The following is a 24,629-nucleotide window of genomic DNA, read 5'->3' as shown; positions in this document are numbered from 1 at the left end:
AAAATGAAATAAGCATTAGAAATAATTACTTCCAAAGAAAAATTCTCTGAAGTTTACATTTTTCTAAATAAATCACCCAAGCCATTCAGTTTAAATCATACTATTCAAAAGTTATGTTGGACAACTGGGGATGTATGCTATAAAAGTGGATATCGTAAAAATATTACTTTAATTTTAGTTGGTATTCTGTGGATGCATAAAGCCCAAGAGCCAAATATAGGCATAAATTTGCAAATAATTTGCTGGAGGATACTGCATGTTTAATTGTATGTCTTCTGTAGCCAGTGTGAAAATTATTTCCTCCAAAATTCAAATGTTTATACTATAAATTAAAACTTGGAGAGTTCCCAAAATTGTCTTTGGTATTCTCTGAAATAACAAGCATTTTCTTGATAAATGCTACTTCAGCCAGCATGTGCAGCAGTTAAAATATTTAACATTATTGTTCTTTATCTCTTATTTTCCCTGTCATACCATGCAGATTGAAACTCTGCCACCTGAACTGTTTCAATGTCGTAAGCTCCGAACTCTAAACCTAGGGAATAACTGCCTGATATCACTGCCATCACGGGTCGGTGAACTGACGAGTTTAACGCAACTGGAGCTTCGAGGAAACAGATTGGAGTGTCTCCCTGTAGAACTGGGAGAATGCCGACTGCTGAAACGAAGTGGCCTCGTGGTGGAAGATGATCTCTTCAATACACTCCCATCTGAGGTTAAGGAGCAACTGTGGCGAGCAGACAAGGAACAAGCCTGAATTTTATCAATGTTGTAAGGAGGAAATACATATGTTGCCAAGTTTTCAGCAGATTTTGAGGCCTGCTGTACTGGAATGATTGAGCAGATCTCCTATTGGGTATAAACAGGAAATATATCTTGTTTTCTGTTCCGGCAACTGGTGCTGTCCAAGTGGAGCAGAGCAATAGACAAAAAGGAATGCCTGCCAGTAACTAAAAGAATCATTTAAAGAAGTAGCTGGGTTAAATATCTTAACACAATTAGTATTTCTGCTTTAATGAATCACAAAAAGCTAATATGTTCATAGCCATGGCCTGTCAACAGACCAAATTTGCCAATGCCTTGTTATTTATTAATTAAGCTGGTACAGTATGAGGGACCGGTACTGTAGCTGCCCCAAAGAGGCAGTACAATCTTTGCATGATACTTTTTTAAGAAAAAGAAGTCCCTTTTTGATCATCTTAGGCCAAATAAAATACTAATTTCTCATTAAGCTGATTTTTTTTGAAGCATGGTGACTGAACTGAATTCTCAATTTCACATCCCTGCCATCAATCCCTTCCAAGTAGAACAAAACACTACTCTTGAGTTTTGCTGGCAAAAGATTTGAGGAGAGGAGCTGTTTTCATGACCGCTCTTTTGCAGATATATGCAATATTCTGAGAGGAGTGAGTATTCAACTTTAGGGACTGTTTGGTCAGGTTTTTTTTATAAAAACTGTTAAATAGCAAAAGGTTAGTTTTTTTTTTAAAGAAAGGTTCAATTTAATTAAGTTGTTGGGGCACTTCCCTTCATTTAAAAATACTGAGGAAATAAAGCCTATTTTCCATGACACATAACTGTGCTTCAAAGATACTTCAAATTACAATACTTAAGATAAGGTATAAACATGAGAAATGCTCCTTTACTCATTTGAGGGAAGAGACCAGTTAGTTTCTAACTTTTATTGTAAATCATAAGCCATTTAACTTTGGGTAATGTGATACAGGTTCAGTACCTAGTTTGTGCTAAACACTGATTTCAACAGCTTATGTAAGGAAATGGGTAGGGGGTGGGAAGTGGGATTGCAGTGCAGAAGGCACTGTTGAAAGGGCAGAAGTGGTGAAATTGAGCTGAGGGTTCCTACTCTTGTTTACTCTTCAGTGACCCCTGCTGGAAATGTATTTGTATGAACCACAGTTACGAATGGAATCAGGCTTAGTTGGGATACTTCTACAGACATCCAGCCTGCAGTGATTGTCAAGGTTCACAGAGGAACAAAGGGTATTTGGCGATAATATCCAGAAATCATTGTACCCCAGCACTTGAACAGTAAAAATTTGAAATTGAACTGTTCACTTGAGGAACTTAAATATTTTTCTGTGCAAAATATTTCCCTCATCCATAGTGTTTTGTATCTTTTATGTTCTGTATATGCTCCAGTGGTTAACTTTTGTAACAGCAATGTATTGAACCTACATGCTGCACTCTGGCTACTGCCCATGAGAATTGCCCTTACTATCTGATTTCTTACCATTCCAACTTTTAATCCTATAATGTTTTTCTTCTGTGCCATTTCTCTTCTAAATCAGGTTCTGTGTTTTAGAGTCCTGGTTTTGCTGCCATACTTTTACTTACAGAACAGACATCTGTTCTGTGAGTGCTTTGTTGGCTTTCCTGCTCATTATCTGTCATCCTTGCACTTCTCTACACTTTGCCCTCATCCCGCCAGAATCTGAACAATCAAATGACTTTTTTTTTAGAAAAAGGCAATTTGAAAAAGATCAATTAAAGATGAAGATCAGAGTGAGAAAAGGGCAGAAGTAGTATTGAGAAGCAAGTAGGGATATCAAAGGCATGTAGGGAAAGGAATAATTTTTCTTCAAAAAATTCATAATCAGTCAGTAAAGTGAGAGCGGTTTGGGTGGGATCCATATAAACGTCCCTGAAATACTGTTCAGCAATTCGTGATTTTCCAGTATTTTCTGCTCCTTTTGCAAACATTCACCAAATTTTCTTATTTCCAATTCCTTGTGATTATGTGAGTTCTATGCTGGCGGGTACATGGATAATATGTGGATTATAAGAGTACTGTGTGGCATAATTTTTGGAAGAAATGGCATTTCGAATAGTGGTGGCCCTGGATCAGCATGTCTGTCATCTAAGGTACCTAGGTTCAAATCCAACCAGAAATGGTCAGACCAAAGTGTCTTTCATCTGCTTGCCCTTCAGACAGTTTCCAGTAGACTTGGGCTATCTGCACAAAATTACGTACATTTAATTGCATACTAATTGTCAATGTCACATTGATAGGCATGGGTTGAAAAAAAATTCACACCATTGAAGTCATACTGTTCTAACAAGGCTGGGGCAAACTAGAGGGAACTTTGATTTATCTAGATATGCCTGAATGCAGCAGTTTGATACTGATGCAACGATCCCTCAATCAGGGTAAAGGAAAGGTAGATTTCCATTGTTGGCTCTGTTTTAATGTTTTCTTAAGAAACTGTAATGCTAAGTTTCTATTTTTGTTAATGCTCAAATGACTAAAAAAAGTTGCAATTATCCTATTTACTCACTCAAGAAAGAAATAATTATTGCAGTGTGCTTTTAATGAGATTGGCCTGCCTTGTACCCACGTTGGATGCTGTATAAGATTTAATTATTTCTGAATTGTCATTGATGCTAAGACTTCAGTTCTGTGTCCTCAGGGGTCATTAAAACCTCAAACTAGTAGCAACACTTTTCTCAGGTTTGTTATTTTGATTGTTGAATTCTTACATGTGTAAGTGACTGTAATTATACTAGTGTGCTTACACATTTTTTCAAAGCAGTAGAAAGTATTACTCAATGCCGTGAAATAGGCTTTATTTACAATTTTCATGTTGAAAGCCTACTTTTATTTCTCTTTAAATGTAACCAGAAATGTTGTTAATTTCATGTCTTAACAGCCCTATTTTAAAGCTGCAGTGTTTTTCAATGGTCAGCATCTCAATCAAAATGTCATAAGATATCTTAATAATAAACCCATCCATTTGGAATTTACCTCTTGTCAGAACAGTAAAATCTGACATTTTTACCTAGAGCAGTTGAATTGCTAGGAATAAATTACAAAATTATTCATATTTTGTTGATTTGTAATTATTTGTGTGTTTTAATTGGACAGCTATTCAAATACAATTGGAAAGGGATTTAATTGGTCTCTTGCATTTGCTTTAGCATTGATTTCTCTCTTGCTCTCTCTCGCTCTCAGTCTCTCTCTGTCTCTCTCTCTCTCTCTCTCTCTCTCTTCCCCCCGCACCCACTTCTTTCTTCATCCCCATTTGTTTGCACAAAAGCAAATAGTAAACCATATTTATATATTGTGTCTTTTTTTTTTAAAAGAAAACATCAGTAAGGATTACTAATTAATGCTAAAATGACTTCCCGACCTTTTTGGCTCCCAAATCAAAGTATTAACAAACTTTACATTGAGTTTATACATTTTTAAAATGAAAGCGTGGATCTGCTATATGTTCTTAAATTTAACATGATGAAGAATTAAAAGATGAATTCCGACTATGCCACACTAACCTTACAAATATGTTTGTTAGTTACCTGTCCATTGCCATTGAAAATGAATAAATAAGCATCAAGAATGTACAAAATATGCAATTTCAGAATAGATATATTACAAATATGTATTATAAGTACCTATGTAAATCTGTGTGTAAATTATAAAGTTGTATAAAGTTATACATAAATCATTACATAGTGTGATTTTCACTGTAATCTTTTCTCCTTCTAGCATCTGTAGACTCGCCATTTACCTTAGTGATGTATTTTACTGCATATTACTGCTGCTCTGACTTTTAATGTCTTTGTTTCTGATGTTGCTTGCCTCCACACATAGTCATTTTGCCTGCTAAGTGAATAAGTTGACTTCCCTGCTCGTCCCACCCATCTCTGCAGTCAATAATATTTGGAAAAATGTCATTGACCTACAGATAACCAAGAATGTTAAGATTCTAAATACATAGTCAACTATGGAGAATTCACTCCACAAAGAAGAGAGAATTTATCTGATGTCTCAGCATCTCTTTAAAATGTCTAAACAAGCTTTATAATCGTTGGAACAGTAATTCAATTAAAGTGAAGTGAATGCAGGAGCCAAATTATGCACAGCATGAATGTCCAGTTAATGAGTGGAACTTTCAATTTCATGGGAGGGCCCAAGATTATTAATTGACCATAATATACCATTCTTTCTTTTTCCTCCTGTTGACTTCGTAGGATTATCTAAAATTCGGTATAAATCTTTACGTGTAAATGTAACTTTTTTTTCTACAATCACTCCACCATCATTTGACTGTCCCTCCGGTTTACCTGTTAATGATGCATATTAGTGCACATTGTCACAGCCGTATCTTCTGACATTTAATTTGGTGGGAGGGAAGATGTTGGCTAAATAAAGGAAATTTCCATGTTTTTTAAAATATGCTATGATTTATTTTTGTCAACTTAAATATTATTCATCAGACAATGTGCTTGCATCCATCATGGGACCTGAATCCACAGTCCCTGACTCAGATGCCAGCAGTGTAAATAACTAAGCCAGAACCGTATTTTTTTTTCTTTCCTGGTGTTTGACTTGCTGCATTTTTAAAAAAATTTTGGGATCGACAAGAAAATAGGCTGGAATTTTTTTTAACAATGGGAAAGTGTGTGGAGAAACAAATGTAAGATTAGAAAGCAGATAAATAAAATGAGACATACACTTGAGTAAATCCATAGTTAATGCCAGCTGTGTGATCAAGGAGACCCCCAACACAGTATGACAGACTAATAGAGTTACTCAGTAATTTATAATTTTAATCTTGTTATATCAACCACTGCTTGAGGCTATTTTAATGTGTGAAGACTTCAGGCAGCTGAATTATTAGAAGAGTGGTGACAGTTAAATAGGAGGGAACATGCAATGCATGACAAAGGATCGAATTCCATACTTCTGTCACCAAATTGTTTGGGCTGATTTGTTTCACTGGTGCTGTGAGACATGAACTAATGAAAAATAGAATAGTTCTTAAACCAACAATGAATACTCGAAAAACTCAGCAGTTCTGTCAGCATCTGTGCAGAGAGAAACAGCTCACCTTTCACGTCTGTTATGTCTCTTCTTTCGAACATCTTTACTCAAGTATAATAATTCTTGTTGATGTTAGCATTTTTGATTAACCAGGTCATTAATTGAAATCCTTTTTTCCATTCTAACATGGCAACATCATACAAATGAGGCATAATTTTCTCTCCTGCCATAAGTGATCTTTTTTTTTCTAAGATGTACATGTTTTCAAACCCAATATTATTTTAACTGATTCATCTTGCGTTGTACAATATTCATTGCAAAGCCAGTGGGAACACCATGGAGTTAGTTAGATAGAAATTGAAGTGCTATTTAAAGAAACTAAAATTTTAAGAATCTAGTTTTTTTCTTTAATTGGATACTAGTTTTGATTCACTATTCGTGCTGAGTTAGCTGATATCAGGACAACAGGCAGCATACACACTGCACTTGATTTTCCATGGGCTAGGGAGGGAAAATGTCAACCGATGCTTCTGAACCTGGTTATTATCTAGTGCTTTCGGTTGGAAAGTGGGTATGTATGGGCAAAGATTGGATTTAGCTGATGCCTGGCCTGTCTTCTGTAAACAAATGTCTCTACTACATCACTGTCTAGGTTTTCATTTTTGAAAAAGCCAGTGGGCTGCAGTGTTAGAAGGCTACCCACAGTCAGAGTTTTACTACCGTTGGCAGGAAAGATTTGGCAACAAAAGCAAATGTTGTGGGATATATGGTTAGTGATCAATGAGTTATGAATATACCAGTATGTATATATAGATTGGCTTTCAATTGACATATTTCTGATCAACTTTGTTTCCATTTCTTCTCCTCCTTACTGGCATTTGGTTTTACAATTGTTCACTCATTCTCTGGAACACTTCCCAAGTTGTCATTTATTTTAAAAATGTTCTGGGAAGTGTAGAAACGCTAACACATTCATAACTGTTTTCTAGTTCACTTGGGAAAAGTACTAGTGAATTATAGAGTCATAGAATCATACAGCTTGGAAACAACTGCTTCAGTCTAACTAGTTCACACTTAGCGTGTTCCCAAGCTAAGTTAGTCCTACTTGCCTGCCCTTATCTAAAAGTCTTTTAAATGTTGCAACTTTACCTGCATCCACTATTTTGTCTGGCAGTCATTCCACACGCTAGTTGCCTGTCATCCTTATTAAATCTTTCTTCTCTCATCTTAAGTATAAGCCTCCTCACATTGAAATCCCCTACCCGAGGAAAATGATCCTTGTCATTCATATTATCTATGCCCCTCATGATTTTATAAACCTCAGTAAGGTCACTTCTCAAACTTCTATACTCCACTGAAAAACATCCCAGTCTTTACAGTCTGTTTTTATGTCTCATGTACTGATACCCACACAATGTTGTTGGGTGGAGAATTCCAGAAATTTAGCCTAGCAATGATGGAAGGAACAGGAATGTATGTCCAAATTGATATCACGTGTGGATTGGCAAGGAACTTGGAGTGATGTTCCCATGGTTTGGTATGCTTCTCTCTTGTTTAGAGTTTGAGAGCCCAAGTCAAAATATGAGAATTCCCAATCTTTTATGTGTCATGAAAATGATCGTCTGCAGGCATTTCAACCAGTGCTGCAGCCAAGCCTGAACTTGTCTTGCATCTGGCACCTTCATGTACACACTTCCAACAAGAACTCTGTGTTGAGACTCCAGTTAACTTTTGCCTCCATAATTCAGGTTCTGAGGCACCTCCTCTGCCATCTTAATTGAGATGAACCAGATTAGTAGTAGCATGGAATTAAATTAGTAACTTTTCTGCTCTGAATATTTCAACTGAACAAGCACACCTCGATTGGCCACCCGATTTATCACAGTTGACAAGTTTAAAGCCTTTTTTGCTTTAAAATTTTGAATGAGAGGGGTTGACTTTCAAAGCAAATCCTGACAGGCTTCTTTTGTTCTTTTAGTCATTCGTCAGATGTGGGTGTGGCTGTCACTGGCTGGGTCAGCATATGTTGTCCTGGAGAAGGTCGTGCTGCGCTGCTCCAGTCCTTTGTGTGCAGGTACACCCACAGTGCTGTTCAGAGGAGAGTTTCAGGATTTTGACCCAACAACACTGAATGAACTAATTACTTAAAATTTGAATATACTGTTTACATCTGGAAAATAAATGAAAAAAGTTTCTTTTTAAATAATAATCAGAACCAAATGCAAGTCTGAAAGTAGGGAGCATTTTTAAATCCAAAAACCTCTGAAACAATTAGGCACATTTCTCAAAATAGTCAAAAAGCATTTCAAGTTGAATAGTTGTGAATGTTGATAAGATTTTACTTCATTGACTTTGTGTCAGTGAAAAGAGAACTTTTCCCTTCAATGTAAAACTCTTTGGTGGCATCTCTTACTCAGAAGCACCCCTAAAAATGCAAATATATGAAACTCAATAGCAAAATTGGGAGAAGAGATGGAGATAACTAAAGAAATAAAAAGTCAATGTTAAACAAAAGGAAATGCTTTTTAATTGTGGATAACATGAAGTCATCTAACTTGTGTGCAAAAATTTGTATTTAATTTAGTCTTTTGTATCTAAGTATTCCAATATCAAAAGTATTACTCTTCTGTTTTGGCAAACTGCAATCAATCTAGTTTCTCATTCATGCCTAAGGCACCTTGTTATAATATTGTACATCTTTTTAAAAATTACAAAAACAGATACAACATTTGAACATTTATGTGCAATAGTCTATGGTCCTATGATGACAGATATCTACCTGGAATGTGGATCTAATTCTCTTTCCAGATTTGCATACGTGCTTCCCTTTTACTCATCAATTTATAAATTCCCCGGGATCTTTCTTCCAACCTTTTTCAAATGTTGCTAGTGCTTAGACTACTTGCTTTGATTTGATTTGGTTTGAAACTGACAATATTCCATGGTATTGGAAGATTCAATACAAAAATTAAAAATTTACTACTGACCTCACTGCACTGCCTTAACACTAAGGAATGATTTGGCCGTAACTGTGAGAACTAAAGTCAAAATGCTGGCACTGTCCTCTCAAAAATATCTGTGTGAAATTATAAGACAATACTGCATCTGTGATGGATACATGTTGCTTTATTTATAGAAATCCTTCCAATTTCATCCCCAATTGTACATAACTAAATGCATATTGGTAGATTGCCATTGATGTCATATGCCTCCTCTAGCTCCCTTTCCACCACTGAAAATCTCCATTTGTGTGTTTACTAATTTTGAGTCTAATTTGCATTAACTCCCAATTCATTCCGAACTCAGTTGCCTGGATTCTAGCTCAAACTAAGTTCTGTCCATGTAATTGCTGAGCCTTGCTGACACATCATCCAAAAGCAGTTGTCCTCATCCATAAATCCTTTCATTAACTCAATGCACCCTGTCTTCAAAACCTTCTCCCCTCCATTTTAATCCTCTACAGTGGCAGATTGAAATTTTTTTATAGTAAGGTGAAGACGTAACTTGAGTAAGCTGTAGTATCAGAACACTATAAAGCATTTCCGGAAATTTAAGGCACAACTTAACTTTTTGTTTTCTGTCCTCAACTTAATATGTAGATGAATTTTAGGTGATATAATTTTGAAGTGTTTGAAAGGTTTCAGAGGGTGTATGAACCATGTTTCCACTTGCTGGCAATTTTTTAAAGTTTTGAATTATCATTAGAAGAATAAAATGGTAAATTAGGATAATTTCATACTGAGGGCCATTAATACAATAGAATATGAAGAATAGAAGCTACAATTAAATAGCAACAGTCAAAAAATTATTACTGCCACAGTCACACATTTTCATTAGTTGTTAGTTTGATAAGTCCTAAAACAGTATTGATTACGTCATTGTTTAAAAAGCAATGTATTTTGTGATTAAAGAAAAGTTAGACAATTATTAAGAGTCTTGCTCAAAGTGGAACTGTGCTAACTCAAGATTTCAGGATTGATGTTTTACTGCATAATGTAAATAATGTGTGCATTTACACAGGAACATTGTTTATTAAGGAGATTGGGAATTTTAAAGAACCTTTCAGTTCCATGTATATTTTGACAATACTGGCCAAAGCAGATTTTGCAAAGATCATTTCATTTTGTTATCTGAAATGGTGTTAAACTACCTTTATTGTTTGAATTGTTTTAACTGCTCAAGTCACATTTTTATATTAAAAATTATGCTATTATACAGGGGGGGAAAAAAGTGTGTTTATTTTTGACTTCTGCAACATATGTTCCCCTCATTATTTTTTGTCATTTTGGGAATCTCAAAGTCGAAAAGAAGAGGTGGTGGCCTGCTGGTATTATCGCTGGTCTGTTAATCCTGAGACCCAGATAACAGCCCAGGGACCCGGGTTCAAATCCTGCCATGTCAGATGGTGGAATTTGAATTCTATAATATATCTAGAATTAAGAATCTGTTGATGACCATGAATCTATTGTTGGCTGTTAGAAAAACCCATCTGGTTCACTAATGTCGTTTAGAAAAGGAAACTGCCATCCTTACCCGGCCTAGCCTACATGCGTAATTTGGTTGACTCATAACTTCCCTCTAGGCAGCTTAGAGATAGACAATAAATGCTGCCTTGCGGTGACACCCTTATTCCATTAATGAATAAAGGAAATCATTTAAGGCACAACTTAAATTTTTGTTTTCTGTCCTCAGCAAAATCATTCTTCGTGAGTCCAAGGCAGAAAGTGCCAGATCATAAATTTTTTTGAACAGTGTTCATGTTATCCATAGGCTGGCCCATGAGGAAACCACTTTGAGTATTGATTTTTTTTAAAAAAATGGACGCTTCCCTGTCTCATTATTCTGTTTCCAAAAACAGTACAGACAATCCCACCAGGAAGTGACTGGTTGTGTAAATGTCAATTACGAATGCCTATTCAAACTTTTACGTACTTGGTAGACCAATTAAGAATGAAATGTCTGACTGTACTTGAATCTAGTAATGCTTAATAAAAGTTGTTTTAATTTTTTTCAGAGGCATGAAAAGATTTGTAACATTACACTTTTCCTGACTATTTTACCCATTTGTTAGCATCATTTTACAATGCCATGAGTGTAACACTTCCTTTAATTTGTTACATCTTCTTGATATTACACTCCTACTGCACACTGTAGACTTTTCTCCCCATTTCCCACACTACTAATTTCATGTTGAATTAAGAGTGACTTCGAACTATAAGTCTCCGCCCATTATGAACTGTATTGAAATTATCAAAAACAAGCAACAGTGAAAGGAAGCTTTCGCCGTACAAACATGGGCTGTATTTGAACCTAGATTCCAGTAGTAAAAGGTCAGTATCTAACCTGTTCTGTCCTTCAATTAAGTTATAATTGTCAGTCACCTTTTAATTTTGAACTTTTTAGGAAATAAACCAGAATTACAACATTATCAGTATATAGAATCCCTACAGTACAGAAGCAGGCCATTTGGCCCAGCAATTCGATTCTCTCAGGCATTCCACCCACACTCACTCCTTCCCTTTAACACTACAGTTCCCACAGAAAAGCCACCTAGCCTGCACATCCCTGGACACTATGGGCAATTTGGCGTAGCCAATCCACCTAACCTGCACATCTATGAACTGTGGGAGCATGTGGACAAAACCCATGCAGATGGCCACCTAAGGCGGTGATCAAGGCAGCAGTGCTAATCCCTGATCCACTATACCACTTCATGCAAACTGGTAATAGTGTTATTTATGTTAAATTGTTAAAAGTGCAAAAAGTGGTACTGTTGAAATATTAGAAGCACTTCAATTGGTCTACAAAGCCACATTTGCATAATGAAGATCTCCGAATTGCCACAACAGTTCAGGAGCACTAAAAGCCAAAGGCATCAGAAGGCAATGATAAGAATTTTAATGTCAACTCTGGACAGTAATTAACCAAATCCCAACCAAAACCTAAAACAGGGAACTGATGGAGTGACACAAATTAGTATCAGGTATGGAATACATTACCCTGGAAATGTGATAGAGGCAGGTTCAATGCTCGTTTGAAGATCAGATATAGGAGCAATGGTCTGATTGGCCTCTTTCTGTGCCATCATTATTCTGTGATTCTGAGAATCCAGGACATAGGCCATTCTATTTTACATTCTGTATCTTTACCACGTAAGCTTGGTACATTGCAGAACATGGAAAAGTTATAGATGACAAAAGCCCATTGAGGTATATATCTTTTGTTGTCCAGCTCTCAAATGACAGCATCTTTCTGAATATCCCTAGTTTTCAGTCCTTAAATCTATGTCAGTCAGAGCTGTTGGATTTATGAGTGTACTATTGTAAAACAGTGATCAGAATACTCCCTTGGTTTTTGGTGTGAATGTCTGGCTTAACAGTGCTTTCACATAGAATAGAATTCCTACACTGTGGAAATAGGCCCTCTGGCCCAACAAGTCCACATGGACCCTTGCAGCATCTCACCCAGACCCATCCCCCTATAACCTATACACTCCTGAACAACTACAGGCAATTTAGCATAGCCAATCCACCTAGCCTGCATATCTTTGGACTGTGGGAAGAAACCAGAGCTCCCAGAGGAAACCCATGCAGACACAGGGAGCATGTGCAAACTCTGTACAGACAGTCACCTGAGGCTGGAATCAAACCTGGGTCCCTGGCACTGTGAAGCTGCAATGCTAACCACTCAGCCACCATGCCGCCCATTAGTGTTGGTTTAGCCGCCTTCTTCTGCCTAACTACTGTGAGGCATATGCATCACCTAGTCTACAAAAGCTTGGAGATCCCTGGTCCAAGCCAGTGGAGGGCTGATTTATCTGATCTCAGGCAAAACAACTCCATGGCATACTACAACTAGCTTCAAAGTTACTAGACTAGTGAGAGTAAAAATCAACCATTTTCATTCCTTAAGGGACCTTGTTGACAAACTGTATGTGTATGATCATCAGCTTAAGCTGGAAATAGAGACCTTTGATACTCCTCATGGTTCAACAGCTTGCTATGATACCATCTAGGCTGATGCTTGAAGAATGGACTTTTGGATAAGACTGGATGGCATTTGGCATTGACAGAACTACACCCCAAACTACACCAACATCCTCAAAATAAGGCAGAGAAAAATTACCTATGTCTATCAGACTCAATTATCATGCTGTGTTAATACTCCAGAAAGAAGTTTAATAAGGGGACGAAATACCACAGTGCAACACAGGAGGGCATTTGATCTGTTGTGTCTGCACTGGCTCTCTGAATGATTCCATTTCTTGCCTTTTGCCCTGTAACACTGCATTTTCCCTTTCATGAAAAGCAGGTGAAAGATCAAATGGAATTGTGTTAAGTGAATATCATGCATGTAATTTTATATCCAGTGAGCTAGGGGATCCTTTTGAAATAAAAAAGTGAGACAAATTGCTATTATAATTTTTGTTTCTGCAAATGTGAAGTTGTAAGACTATTGAAAATAGAATAGTAATCCTTAGGGGTAATGGAGGTCACCACCAAGTTTCCAATGGTTGGCCATACTGTTGAGAAAAAGACCGATGGGCATTGAGGCACTTCCCATGGGAAAGAATTAGGAAAAAGTAAACCTTCTAAGGACTGCTACAGATCAGTAAGGTTGGACCATGAAGGAAAAAGCAGGGCTCCCTCCCACCTGTGCTGTTGATCAGACATTGTATTAGTCCCAGCAAGTAACAAGTAAATAGGAAGACAATAACTTAAAACAGACTTGTACCTTCAGCAAGAAAGCAGAAAAATACACAAGAACATAAACATTGACAACTCTGGCTCATTCAACTCACGCTAAGATAAACATATTTCTGAACTACAAAAGACTCAAAGGTTATGGGAGATGGCCAGGTAATTAGAGATGAGACCAAGTTCAGATTAGCTATGATCTTGTTGAATGTTAGAGCAAGTTCAATGAACCAAATGACCTACTTCACTGAATCTTCAGGCCTAGACCCTCACCTCAGCTTTTGTGCTCCTGAGATGCTGCTTGGCCTGCTTTGTTCATCTAGTTCCACACTGTTATCTTGGATTCTCCAGCATTTGCAGTTCCCATTATCTCTGACCTACTTCATTTCCTGATTCTAATTTTCTTATGTCAATGTCATAAAAGGCATTCTAAATACAATAGGTTTGAGCATGTATGTAAAGTTCTTTGAATGCAGGCAGAATTCTTTAGATAGATAAGACCTTTTTCAGCTCAACAGTGCAATTAAGAGCAACTTATCATAATGCCCTTCACATAGATGAACACTTTACAAATATTTGGTTAGGAAAGAGGAATATACTGAGTTACAGAAACAGGAAATTTTAGGAGACCAGAAGTATGTTAAAACAATTTTGAAAAATTCACAAAAATAAGCAGTTTATTTGTATGGAAGAGGGTGAGTATTGGTCAAACTTGGTGATTCGACAAAAGGCAGACACAGGATGTGATACTGCCACAGTCAAATAGTCTACCAACATTCAATGTTGAGAAAGACCATATGGATGAGGTGCTAAAAGGTTGTAGACACCAATAGAATTGTACTTCCATGACAGTCAACATTCAGACAAAAACAGAGAAGTTAAAAAAAACAGAGACAAGAAGGTAATTATATTTCTAATTACAATGAATGTGCTGATAAATATTTACTTTTTCTTGTTTCACACTTTAGTCTGTATTTACTCAGCAATTTATGAAACCATACTTATCAGATGTTTTATTAGGGGGCAGGATTATCAACCTCAAATGTTTCCCTTTTCCTTATCATCACTGTTGATAATAGATATGATTTTAAAATACTTATATCAATCCAAAATTTACAAAGAATCCATATTTAGAGATTACATTGAAATTAATTGAGTCAAATGAATTAAGAACATGATGACTTTTATCAGATAAGGAACAGAAAATCTGAAGTTTAATGGTTTGAAAAGTGCAATAGGTGATACTGCTGTTGAATTATAAACACTAAAGGAAAAATAGGATGATTAAATATGGCTTACTGTACAATCAGTTACATTTCAGAACTTCAGTGTCAAAATGTGAAAAAGGTATGCACAAATACTTCAATATTTCAAAGTTATGTGATTTAAACAAGTTATTCAAATTGTGTCATTAAACAAGATCCATGTGGATGAATCGACATTGAACCCAAAAAATTAACTTAAAGAAATCAACTCTTTCTCCCAGTAGAAACTCTAAAAGCATATCAATACAAATTTGAGATAATAATGTGTAGAGCTGGATGAACACAGCAGGCCAAACAGCATCATAGGAGCAGGAAAGCTTACGTTTCGGGCCTAGACCCTTTCTGAAGAAGGGTCTAGACCCGAAACATCAGCTTTCCTGCTCCTATGATGCTGCTTGGTCTGCTGTGTTCATCCAGCTCTACACCTTGTTACCTCAGATTCTCCAGCATCTCCAGTTCCTGCTATCTTTCTCAATGCAAACTTGTATCTTTTAAGAGTGAGAAGAATTACTTTGTCTCATCTTCAAACAAAAACACTATGATGATGTCAATAATACATCCTGTCTTAGCTACTGCATAGTCAGTGGTATTTTCATATTTTAAGAACAGTCATCATCTTTGACCTCCACAACTAACCCTTATGCATTAGTCACTGACACCATCCGATCCCTTGGCACTGGTATTGAATCAAACGTTTGGTGTCTTCTTTGAACCTTAACTGAGCAACTGGGCCCATATTCTTCCCATGACCAAAACCACATATTTCCACTTCTATAGTTCCCATCTCTGCCCCTACCTCAGCTCATCTTCTGCTGAAACCCTCATCTATGTCTTTGTTTTAACACCTGTAGATTTGCCTAATTCAATGAGCTCCTAGGTGGCCTTCATTTTGCACTCAACATAATTTTCAGCTCATCTAAAATTCTGCTGCGCTATCATAATTCACATTAAGTCCCAGTTTCCCATGATCCCCATGTTAGTTGACCTATGATTGCTGCCTTCATTTTAAAATTCTCATTCTTGAGCCAGGTTTCTCCATGGCCCTTGCATGCCTCCCTAGTCATGTAACTTGCATCCTTGCAAGATCTTTACACTCTTCTAAGTCTGGCTGTCACGCTTTTCAGATTTTCATCAATTCATCATTGGTGTCTGTGTTTTCAGTTGCTGAGGTTGTAAGCTATGGAATTGTTTCCCTTCACTTCTATGCCTCTCTGTATCTTTGGCCTCATCTAAGATGCTCCTTGAAACCAATTTCTTTACCAAGATTTTGATCATCTTAGTAGCTCCTTATCAGGTTAGGTGATTGGTCAGCTCAGTTGCTGATTAGCTGGTTTGCAATGCAAAGTGACACCCAACATTGTGGGTGCGATTCCAGTACCAACTGCAGTTCACATGAAGGCCAACCTTGCCCCTCACTTGATGTGTGGTGACCCTCTGGTTAAACGACAAATTAAACATTCATTATGGAGTAGATAGGATGGATTACTGACATCCAGGTTAGTGTTTTTGGTTGAAAATGAGACAAAGTGATTCTTTTCATTCTTAAAAGATACAAATTTGTGTTGGTATGTTTCTAGCGTTTCTGCTGGGAGAAAGAGTTGATTTCTTTAACGTAATTTTTGAGACCAATGTTCTCTCAACCACACCGACCTCGTTCAGTGACAGAATCCAAATAACTTGTTCAAATCACATAACTCTGAAATATCAAAGTATCTATGCATAGCTTTTTCACTCTCTCTCTGTAATGAGAGAGAGAGCCACGCTATGGTCTGCTAAAACAATGGTGACTTTACCTTTACCTAGCAGGTTCAGTGTTGGCTTTTGTTTGGTAACCCTTCTTTGGACCACCCTAGTTTTTGTTTCTATTTTAAGACCCACTACATAAACATAATTATAAATTGTTATTGATAGCTGTATTAGCTTTTAAGAAAAATACTAGCCAAGCAAACTTTATAATTTGTAAAAAGCATCATATTTTAGGTATTGAAAAGAAGACTTGCATTTGTATAACCTTTCATAACCATGGGACATCTCAAAATGTTTTACAGCCAATGAAGAACTTTTGAACTGAAGTCACTTGTAATTTAGACAATGCAACAGCCAATTTGTATACCACAAACAAAATGTGAGAGTAACCAGATAATCTGTTTTTGTGCTGTTAGATTAGGGATAAAAATGGGTGTGGACACAGTGAAGAATTTATTTGCTCTTCTTTGAAATAATGCCTTTGAATCTTTTGCATTTGCTGGAGTTAGCAGATGGGACCTTTGTTTAATGCCACATCCAAAACGTAGCATCTCCAACAGTGCAGCACTCCTTCGGTACTGGCATACCAGTCTTGATTATTTTTGTGCTGAGGTTTTGCAGTGTTACTTAACTTTAGGACTCAGAACAGGGAAGAGTATCACCACAGCTGGGGCAACCTGGTTCTCATTTCTCCATTTCCTTGTGGTTGGTGACAGATTTGGTCCATTCCATTCTGTGTTTGACAATTTCCCTACCCAAATTCAAGAATGAATCCTAAGAATAATGTGCCTCTTCTTCTGTGTGTTCAGGTATGTTTTCCTTCGAGGAACTTTCTTCAGTGAGCAAAGCCCCTCCATCTTTCCGAATCTTCAAGCCCTGGTGGGACACTTTCATGGATTATCTGGCCATAATCATGTTGATGATTGCTGTGTTTGGAGGCACCACGCAGATATACAAGGACAAAACGGTTTGTCTGCCAATCGAGGATACTTCCTCAGACAACAGTAGCCAGTCATATCCCGAAGACAACTCAACCATGGAAGAGCAAGCTTTTGCTGCCTATAATGTTACAGGCATTCGCGATTTCGCTCGGCTCTCACATAGAGATGCTGTCTATGCAGTCACCGAGGGCAAAACCAACCTGGACATTCAGCAGTACCGTTATGTCAACCGGGCATGCTACTTTCACGCAGTACCCTGGTTTCCCAAATATTTCTCCTACTTCATTTTGGTGCACACAGTGGCCTTGATGATTTGCAGCAACTTCTGGTTTCGGTTTCCGAAGACCAGCTCCAAAATGGAGCATCTGATCTTCATCCTGGAGAAGTGTTTCGAGTCCCCATGGACCTCTGACGTACTGTCCCTCGCTGTGACCGAACACAGCAGCAATGTCAATGTCAAGACACAGGAGAAGCGCAAGAGCATGACGGCGAGCTTCAAGCCAGTGTCGCCGGGCATCAGGGACTCGAGCCGTGGCACCACCCGCAACATCCCAGTCATCCAGAGGCAGAACGAGCTGCTGGACAAGAAGGACTGGGAACGGGCCAAGGCTCTGTTCGAGAAGGTGAAGAAATTCCGGCTGCATGTGGAACAAGAGGACACCATCTACAAGCTGTACGTGGGCCAGCTGCTGTTGAAAACTCTGCAGTGTATGATCATCCTGTGCTATTTCGCCATCTTTGTGGAGGCAGTATCGTTTGACATCATCTGCCGGCCTGGCACCGAGATGGTCACCGGATATGGAGTCTTTATCTGTACATTCAGCATTGCCTTCCTACTCCGGAGGCTGTTGCTACTGTACCTATGCCTGGTGGCCATCTATGTCTTACTGTGTGTCCGCACTCTATTCTGGATCATCCGTACACCCCTCAAACAGTACTCCTTCGAGAAGCGCGAGAGTCAGTTCAGTGACATTCCCAACGTGAAGAATGACTTTGCTTTCCTGCTGCACCTCATTGACCAGTATGACCCCCTGTATTGTAAACACTTCTCCACCTTCCTGTCTGAGGCCAGTGAGAAGAAGCTCAAGCTGCTGAGCCTGAACAGCGACTGGACGGCGGAGAAGGTCAGGCAACAGCTCATCCGGGGCAGCAAGGTGGAACTGCACCTCTTCATGCTCACCGGCATCCCCGAGGCGGTCTACGATGTCACCGAGATCCAGGCCCTCAAGATGGAGCTCTGCACCGACATCAACATCAGCACCAAGGTGACCCAGCTCGTTCACCTGGAAGAGCTCCGCATTGTCAACTGCATCGTCACCATCAAACCCGCCGCCCTGTTCTTCCTCGGCAACCAGCTCCACCTGCTGTCCGTTACCTTCTCCGACCACGAGGAGGTGCCCGAGTGGATCGGCAAACTGACCCGCCTCCGAGCCCTCTCCCTGATCGGCAATGTCAACGCCGGCGACAAGAGGTTGGAGCTGGAATTCCTGAAGGAGCTGCGCTACCTGAAAACCTTCCATATCAACAGCAACCTCATGAAGGTGCCGTTCAACGTGCTGTACGTGGCGCCGCACTTGATCGAGCTGTGCATCCTCAACAACAAGAACAAGCTGGAGATGCTGCACAATTTGGGCAGCATGTTCAACCTGGCCCGCCTGGACCTGCAGAACTGTGACCTGGAGGCCATCCCGCACGGCGTCTTCGGCCTCTCCAACCTGCAGGAGCTGAACCTCCAGGGCAACGAGCTCACCGTAATCGAGGACATCGAAAGCCTGCAACGCCTGCGCAAGTTGTCAGCCCTCAACCTCAGCTTCAACAAAATCAAAGCCATTCCGGATTCCTTCAATTTCATCAGTAGCCTCGAACGCTTCAACGCGTCCAACAATCAGATTGCGACGTTGCCCAACAGTATGTTCACTATTCCAAAGTTGCAACATTTAGACATGAGTAATAATCGCCTGGTTGCCATTCCTTCGTCCATCAAGTATCTCAAAAACCTCAAATACCTCGACTTAAGCTCCAATCGATTGGAAACCTTGCCAGATGAGCTCTTCCAGTGCAAAAAGCTCAAGACCCTGAAGCTGAACAATAACCTGCTGTCGTCCCTCAGTGGGAAGATTCAGCAGTGTTCCCAACTGACCAGACTGGAACTGAAAGGAAATTCCCTAGACGAACTCCCAGTTGAGATAACCCAGTGTAGCAAGCTGAAACAGAGTGGTCTGATAATAGATGAATACTTGCTTGAGGCACTTCCCATGCAAATCAAAATAGGCATTAGTACTAATCCTGAACCCATGAGTGACATCAGGCTATTAACCCCCAACAAGATGTCACATGCTGAATTGGAGCACCTTGCATAAAACAAACAATGTGACTAACCAAATATTCTTTTTCCCATGGTAATCCAAAGAAAACAAAACCCACTTTAACTGTAGCAACAGCGACATATTCTGAAAATGTATCCGAACACAAGCAGACAGACTCAGCTAAGATTAAATATTAGTTCACAAGTTTGTGTTAGAACATAATTTAGTGTGGCCTATCCTGTCAAGACACTATTAATAAAATAAAAGAAGGATTTGCCATTTCTGTATGTTAAACAACTAATATGAGAGAAGATACAACCCAGTCGATGCAATATCCAACATTGGGATTCAATAGCTGTTGGTGAAATTCTGAACAAGATGCATCCTGAAACATTTTAGCTTATACAAGCTAGTCACAGTTGAACATAAATACAATTCAAATAAAATTTTAAAGAAGAAGAGTCCATTTTTCTGGTATTGAGGTATATTTTGTGTTTGAATTTTAATCAGTAATCCACATTTCACATTATCAGGAGTAGCATTAAGGTGTCTAGCTTCAAAGTAGAATGTATCTGCTTCACAGTGATATTATACTTGCTGGATAATTCAGAAATCAGATACTAACCTCACTGCTAAGGTGGATAATAGGACACCCCAGCAGAAGGTTTCTAACACCAAATAAGTTTCACCTGGTGTGGAGTACAACTCCAATCTGCAATGAATTCTATTTAAAAGGCTTTAAAGGACTTTTGTATTGCTTTCAAAACGTATAAATTAACAAAAAAAGTGCTGGAGAAACTCAGCAGGTCTGGCAGCATAATTTGAGACTGAGAATGAGTTTATGTTTGAGTCCAGTGTGACTCTTCTGGAGAAACCTTGATAGACACATTAATCACCTTAGTTAGTAAGCTGTAACCTACAGGCAGGGGTTAGCTCAGTTGTTCTGGATGGCTGATTTGCAATGCAGAGTGATGCTGATAGCCAGGGCTCAATTCCTGCATGGCCGAGGTTACCAGGAAGAACTCTTCTTCCCAATATCTCCCCTTACCTGACGTGTGGTGTCCCCCTATTTAAACCAGCAGCAGTCAATTCTCTCTCTAATGGAGTCAGCAGCCCTGTGCTCTAGTAAGACAATGGCAATGTTAGGAGTCAGTAGCTCGGCCTCTGGGACTATGGCAACTTTATCTAACCTGCAGCCAGGTACTCATTCCACCCCCTAACCAGCCTTTGTGAAAATGGCTTGTGAATGGGGTGATATGCACAAATCAACATGCTAATTTGAAATTGCAGGCCTGCTATCCTTTAATCTAGTTGCCCACTGGCCCTTGAAAATCCTGTCATCCTTCATTTCTTTCTATGTCTTACTAACCCTCCCTTTGGACTTGCACTTTTTGCAATTAAATCTCTACTGCCCTCTGTCCTATCACAGATCTTCCGTTTTGTCATATTCCCTCTTCCCTCCTTCACTTACATAAAACCCACATAATTTTCTAGTTCTGATGAAAGGACATGACATCTAAAACACAAACTTTATTTCTGTTTCCACAGAGGCTACCTGACCTGTTGTGTATTTCCAACATCTTCAGTGTTTATCTCATATTTCAAGAATCAGCAATATTTTGTTTTGTAGTATGAATTTGGTAATCTTGCCTTTTTGTCTCAGAAATAGAATCATAGAATCATAGAATCCCTACAGTGTGGAAACAGGCCCTTCGGCCCAACAAGTCCACACTCATTAATTCACAGAATCCCTGAAGTGTGGAAACAGGCCCTTCAGCCCAACAATTCCACACCTACACTTGAAGCATCCCACCCAGACCCATCCCCTACAAACCTCCTCATCTACACACCCTGAACACTATGGGCAATTAAGTACGGCCAATCCACTTAACCAGCACATCTTTGGACCGTGAGAGGAAACCAGAGTACCTGGAGGAAACCCACGCAGACACAGGAAGAATGTGCAAACTCCACACAGACAGTCGCCCCAGAACCCGGGTCCCTGGCACTGAGCCACCGTGCCACCCCAAATGTGTATGGAGACAGTCCAGCTTTTTATTAAACTCACAGCTCACAATCCATTCTACATTGTGAGCCACAGTCTGCACGAGGAGAACATTTGAAAAATAACATCAAAAGCTCCTCCTCAAGCCCCCCACATCCCAGCAATGTCTCCCCACTCCGATACTGAGTTATACCTGCCAACCACCCATTTTGGCCCTTCAAGAACCCTACCCCAGATGTTGGTATTTCCAAGCTCATTCAGCCACTATAGAGAAACATTTACCTACAGCGATTGCAGTTTTAGTAAGTAAAACTGTAGAAGAAGTTAATTATTTATTATTTTCCACCTTCTTAAAATAAACTGTTTAGATCAAATGCTAATAAATGCGTCCATCATCCAAAATAATTAATGTATAATAGCAGAAACTTCAAGCATTTTGAATCCTTTTAAACTTGTATCAATAAAATTGACAGAAAAGATCAGTGAGTCAGAGTTGTCAATCAGGTGATGATTTCCCTGGATCTCAGGTACTTCCAAAAAGTGATGGATGTTTGGCTTAGAGGCTGATTGTACAAATAGAATATAATGTGAGAAAACATGAAATTGTCCATTTTAGCAGGGAGAATAAGAAAGAATCATAATGAAGTGTCCTGACCTGAAACGTCGACTTTCCTGCTGCTGTGATGCTGCCTGACCTGCTGTGTTCCTCCAGCTCCACGCTGTATTGGCTGGTGAGACTGTGGCTGATGCAATCAGCACAGTATTGGTCACCTTATTCAAGGAAGGATGCAAATTCATTGTCATAGAGTCATTGAGCAGTACAGCATGGAAACAGACCCTTCAGTCCAACTCGTCCATGCTGACCAGATATCTTAAATTAATCTAGTCCCATTTGACCCATTTCCGCTAAACCCTTCCTATTAAATGTTGTGATTGTACCAGCTTCGATCACTTCCTCTGGTAGCTCATTTCATACATGTACTACCCTCTGAATGAAAATATTGCCTCTTAGCTGCCTTTTAAATCTTTCCCTTCTCACCCTAAAACTATTCCTCTAGATTTGGGCTCCCCCACCCTGGGAAAAGACCTTGGCTATTCACACTATCCATGCCCCTCATAATTTTATAAACCTATATAAGGTCAACCTTCAGCCTCCGATGCTCCAGACAAAATAGCCCAGGCTATTCAACCTCTCCCGATAGCTCAAACTCTCCAACCCTGGCAACATCCTTGTAAATTTTTTCTGGACCCTTTCAAGTTTTACAACAGCTTCCCTATAACAGGGAGTTCAGAACTGTGCACAGTATTCCAAAAGTGGCCTAACCAATGTCCTGTACAGCTGCAACATGACATCCTAATTCCTATACTCAATGCACTGGCCAATAAAGGCAAGTGTACGAAATACCTTCTTCACTGTCATGTCTACCTGGTATTCCACTTGCAAGGAACTATGAACCTGCACTCCAAGGTCTCTTTGTTCAGCAACACTGCCCAGGACACTACCATTAACTCTATAAGTCCTGCCCTGATTTGCCTTTCCAAAATGCCATACCTCGCATTTACCAAAATTAAACTCCATTTGTGACTCCTCAGCCCATTGACCCATCTGATTGAGGTTCCATTATATTCTGAGGTAACCTTCTTTGATGTCCACTACAAAATTTTGGTGTCATCTGCAGACTTACTAACCATTCTTCCTATATTCACATCCAGATTATTTATAGAAATGACAAAAAGCAATGAACCCAGCACCAATCAGGGATGAAGTTTAGCGAAGGTTTACTGGACTAGTACCCGAAATGGATATTGTCCTCTAAGGAAAAGCTAGTTGTAATTTACTAAGTTAAGAGTAAGAGAAACCTGATTAAAAATCCTGAAGGGTCTTGCCAGGATAGATGTGCAGAGGTTTTTTTATCCTTTTGAAGGATAGTTCAGAATTCGGGGTCACTATTTAAAAATCAGAAATTGCCCATTTAAAACAGAGATAAGGCAAAATCTTTTATTTACGTGTGTTATGAATTTTTGGAACTTCCCTTAAAAAATGTTGGAAGCAGAGTCCTTAAATATTTTTAAGGAGTAGTTAGATTCTATTTAAGCAAGAGGTGAAAAGTTATCAAGAATACACGAGATTTGAGGCTACTGAAAGGTCAGCCATCATCTTATTGAAAGTCAGGCAGGATCATAGGGCTGAATGGCCTACTCTTGTTCCTAGTTCAAATGTATGATTGATTATAATTTCTTTGTTTATAGGATATATGTGTTACTGGATAGGCCAACATTTATTGTCCATCCCTAGCTGCCCTTGAGAAGATGATGATCAATTGCCCCCCTGAACCAGTGCTGTTAAGAAGGGTATTCAGGATTTTGATCTCATGACTTGAAGAAATGGTGATATAATTTCAAGGCAGGATAGTGTGTAAGTTGGACTTTGTACAATGCTATGACTATTGATCTGTGCTTTAATTATCTGCAGTATGCTCTATTGCTTAGTAATATACCAAATGGGATATGTACCCACTATGGTATTTTAAAAAAAGAAAAATCTTCATGCCTTGAATTATGCAACACACTTTCTTTTAGCTGCATAAAATGATATTTCAAATAAACTGTTTTAAAGCCTGTTGTATTTTGTTAACCTAACAGCAGAGCTCCTCTGGCATTGCTTCCTGGTTTTCTGGATGTACAACGATATTAGTGCATTCACCAAGCCTGTCCATTTTAGATCATGATTTACTATTAATCAAATTAATTCTCCACAATGACGTAGTCCAAATATGCAAATATATCTGATCATAGGTACTCATAAATACAAGAGTTCCCTTAAATATTTCTTGCTTCAGGTCAGATCCAACAATAAATGCATGTTGGTCTCTCTTACCAGTCTTCC

General features: G+C 38.8%; 2 protein-coding genes across 4 annotated transcripts in view; both read left to right on the top strand.

Annotated features, from left to right (window-relative positions):
- lrrc8aa (leucine rich repeat containing 8 VRAC subunit Aa) overlaps positions 1–10,791 on the top strand; it is a 62,014-nt gene extending 51,223 nt beyond the window's left edge. For all 3 annotated transcript variants that reach the window (XM_048559295.2, XM_048559294.2, XM_048559296.2), the window contains one exon: positions 482–10,791. In XM_048559295.2, the coding sequence (XP_048415252.1) occupies positions 482–757 (276 nt within the window). In that variant the 3' untranslated portion in view covers positions 758–10,791. The remainder of the gene's footprint in view (positions 1–481) is intronic.
- Positions 10,792–17,301: 6,510 nt separating this feature from the next.
- LOC132206042 (volume-regulated anion channel subunit LRRC8D-like) lies at positions 17,302–19,964 on the top strand. Its single transcript, XM_059638303.1, has one exon. It carries the CDS (start codon positions 17,302–17,304, stop codon positions 19,789–19,791), a length of 2,490 nt encoding a protein of 829 aa, XP_059494286.1. The 3' UTR covers positions 19,792–19,964.
- Positions 19,965–24,629: the final 4,665 nt, after the last annotated feature.

Source organism: Stegostoma tigrinum, chromosome 29 (assembly GCF_030684315.1).
Source record: "Stegostoma tigrinum isolate sSteTig4 chromosome 29, sSteTig4.hap1, whole genome shotgun sequence".
Lineage (NCBI taxonomy): Eukaryota > Metazoa > Chordata > Chondrichthyes > Orectolobiformes > Stegostomatidae > Stegostoma > Stegostoma tigrinum.
The sequence above is the reverse complement of the archived record's forward strand: the minus strand, read 5'-3'. Positions and strand labels throughout refer to the sequence as shown.

Excerpts from the sequence above, each read along its gene's own strand:
- LOC132206042 (XM_059638303.1), top strand. The coding sequence starts at position 17,302 with ATGTTTTCCTTCGAGGAACTTTCTTCAGTGAGCAAAGCCCCTCCATCT.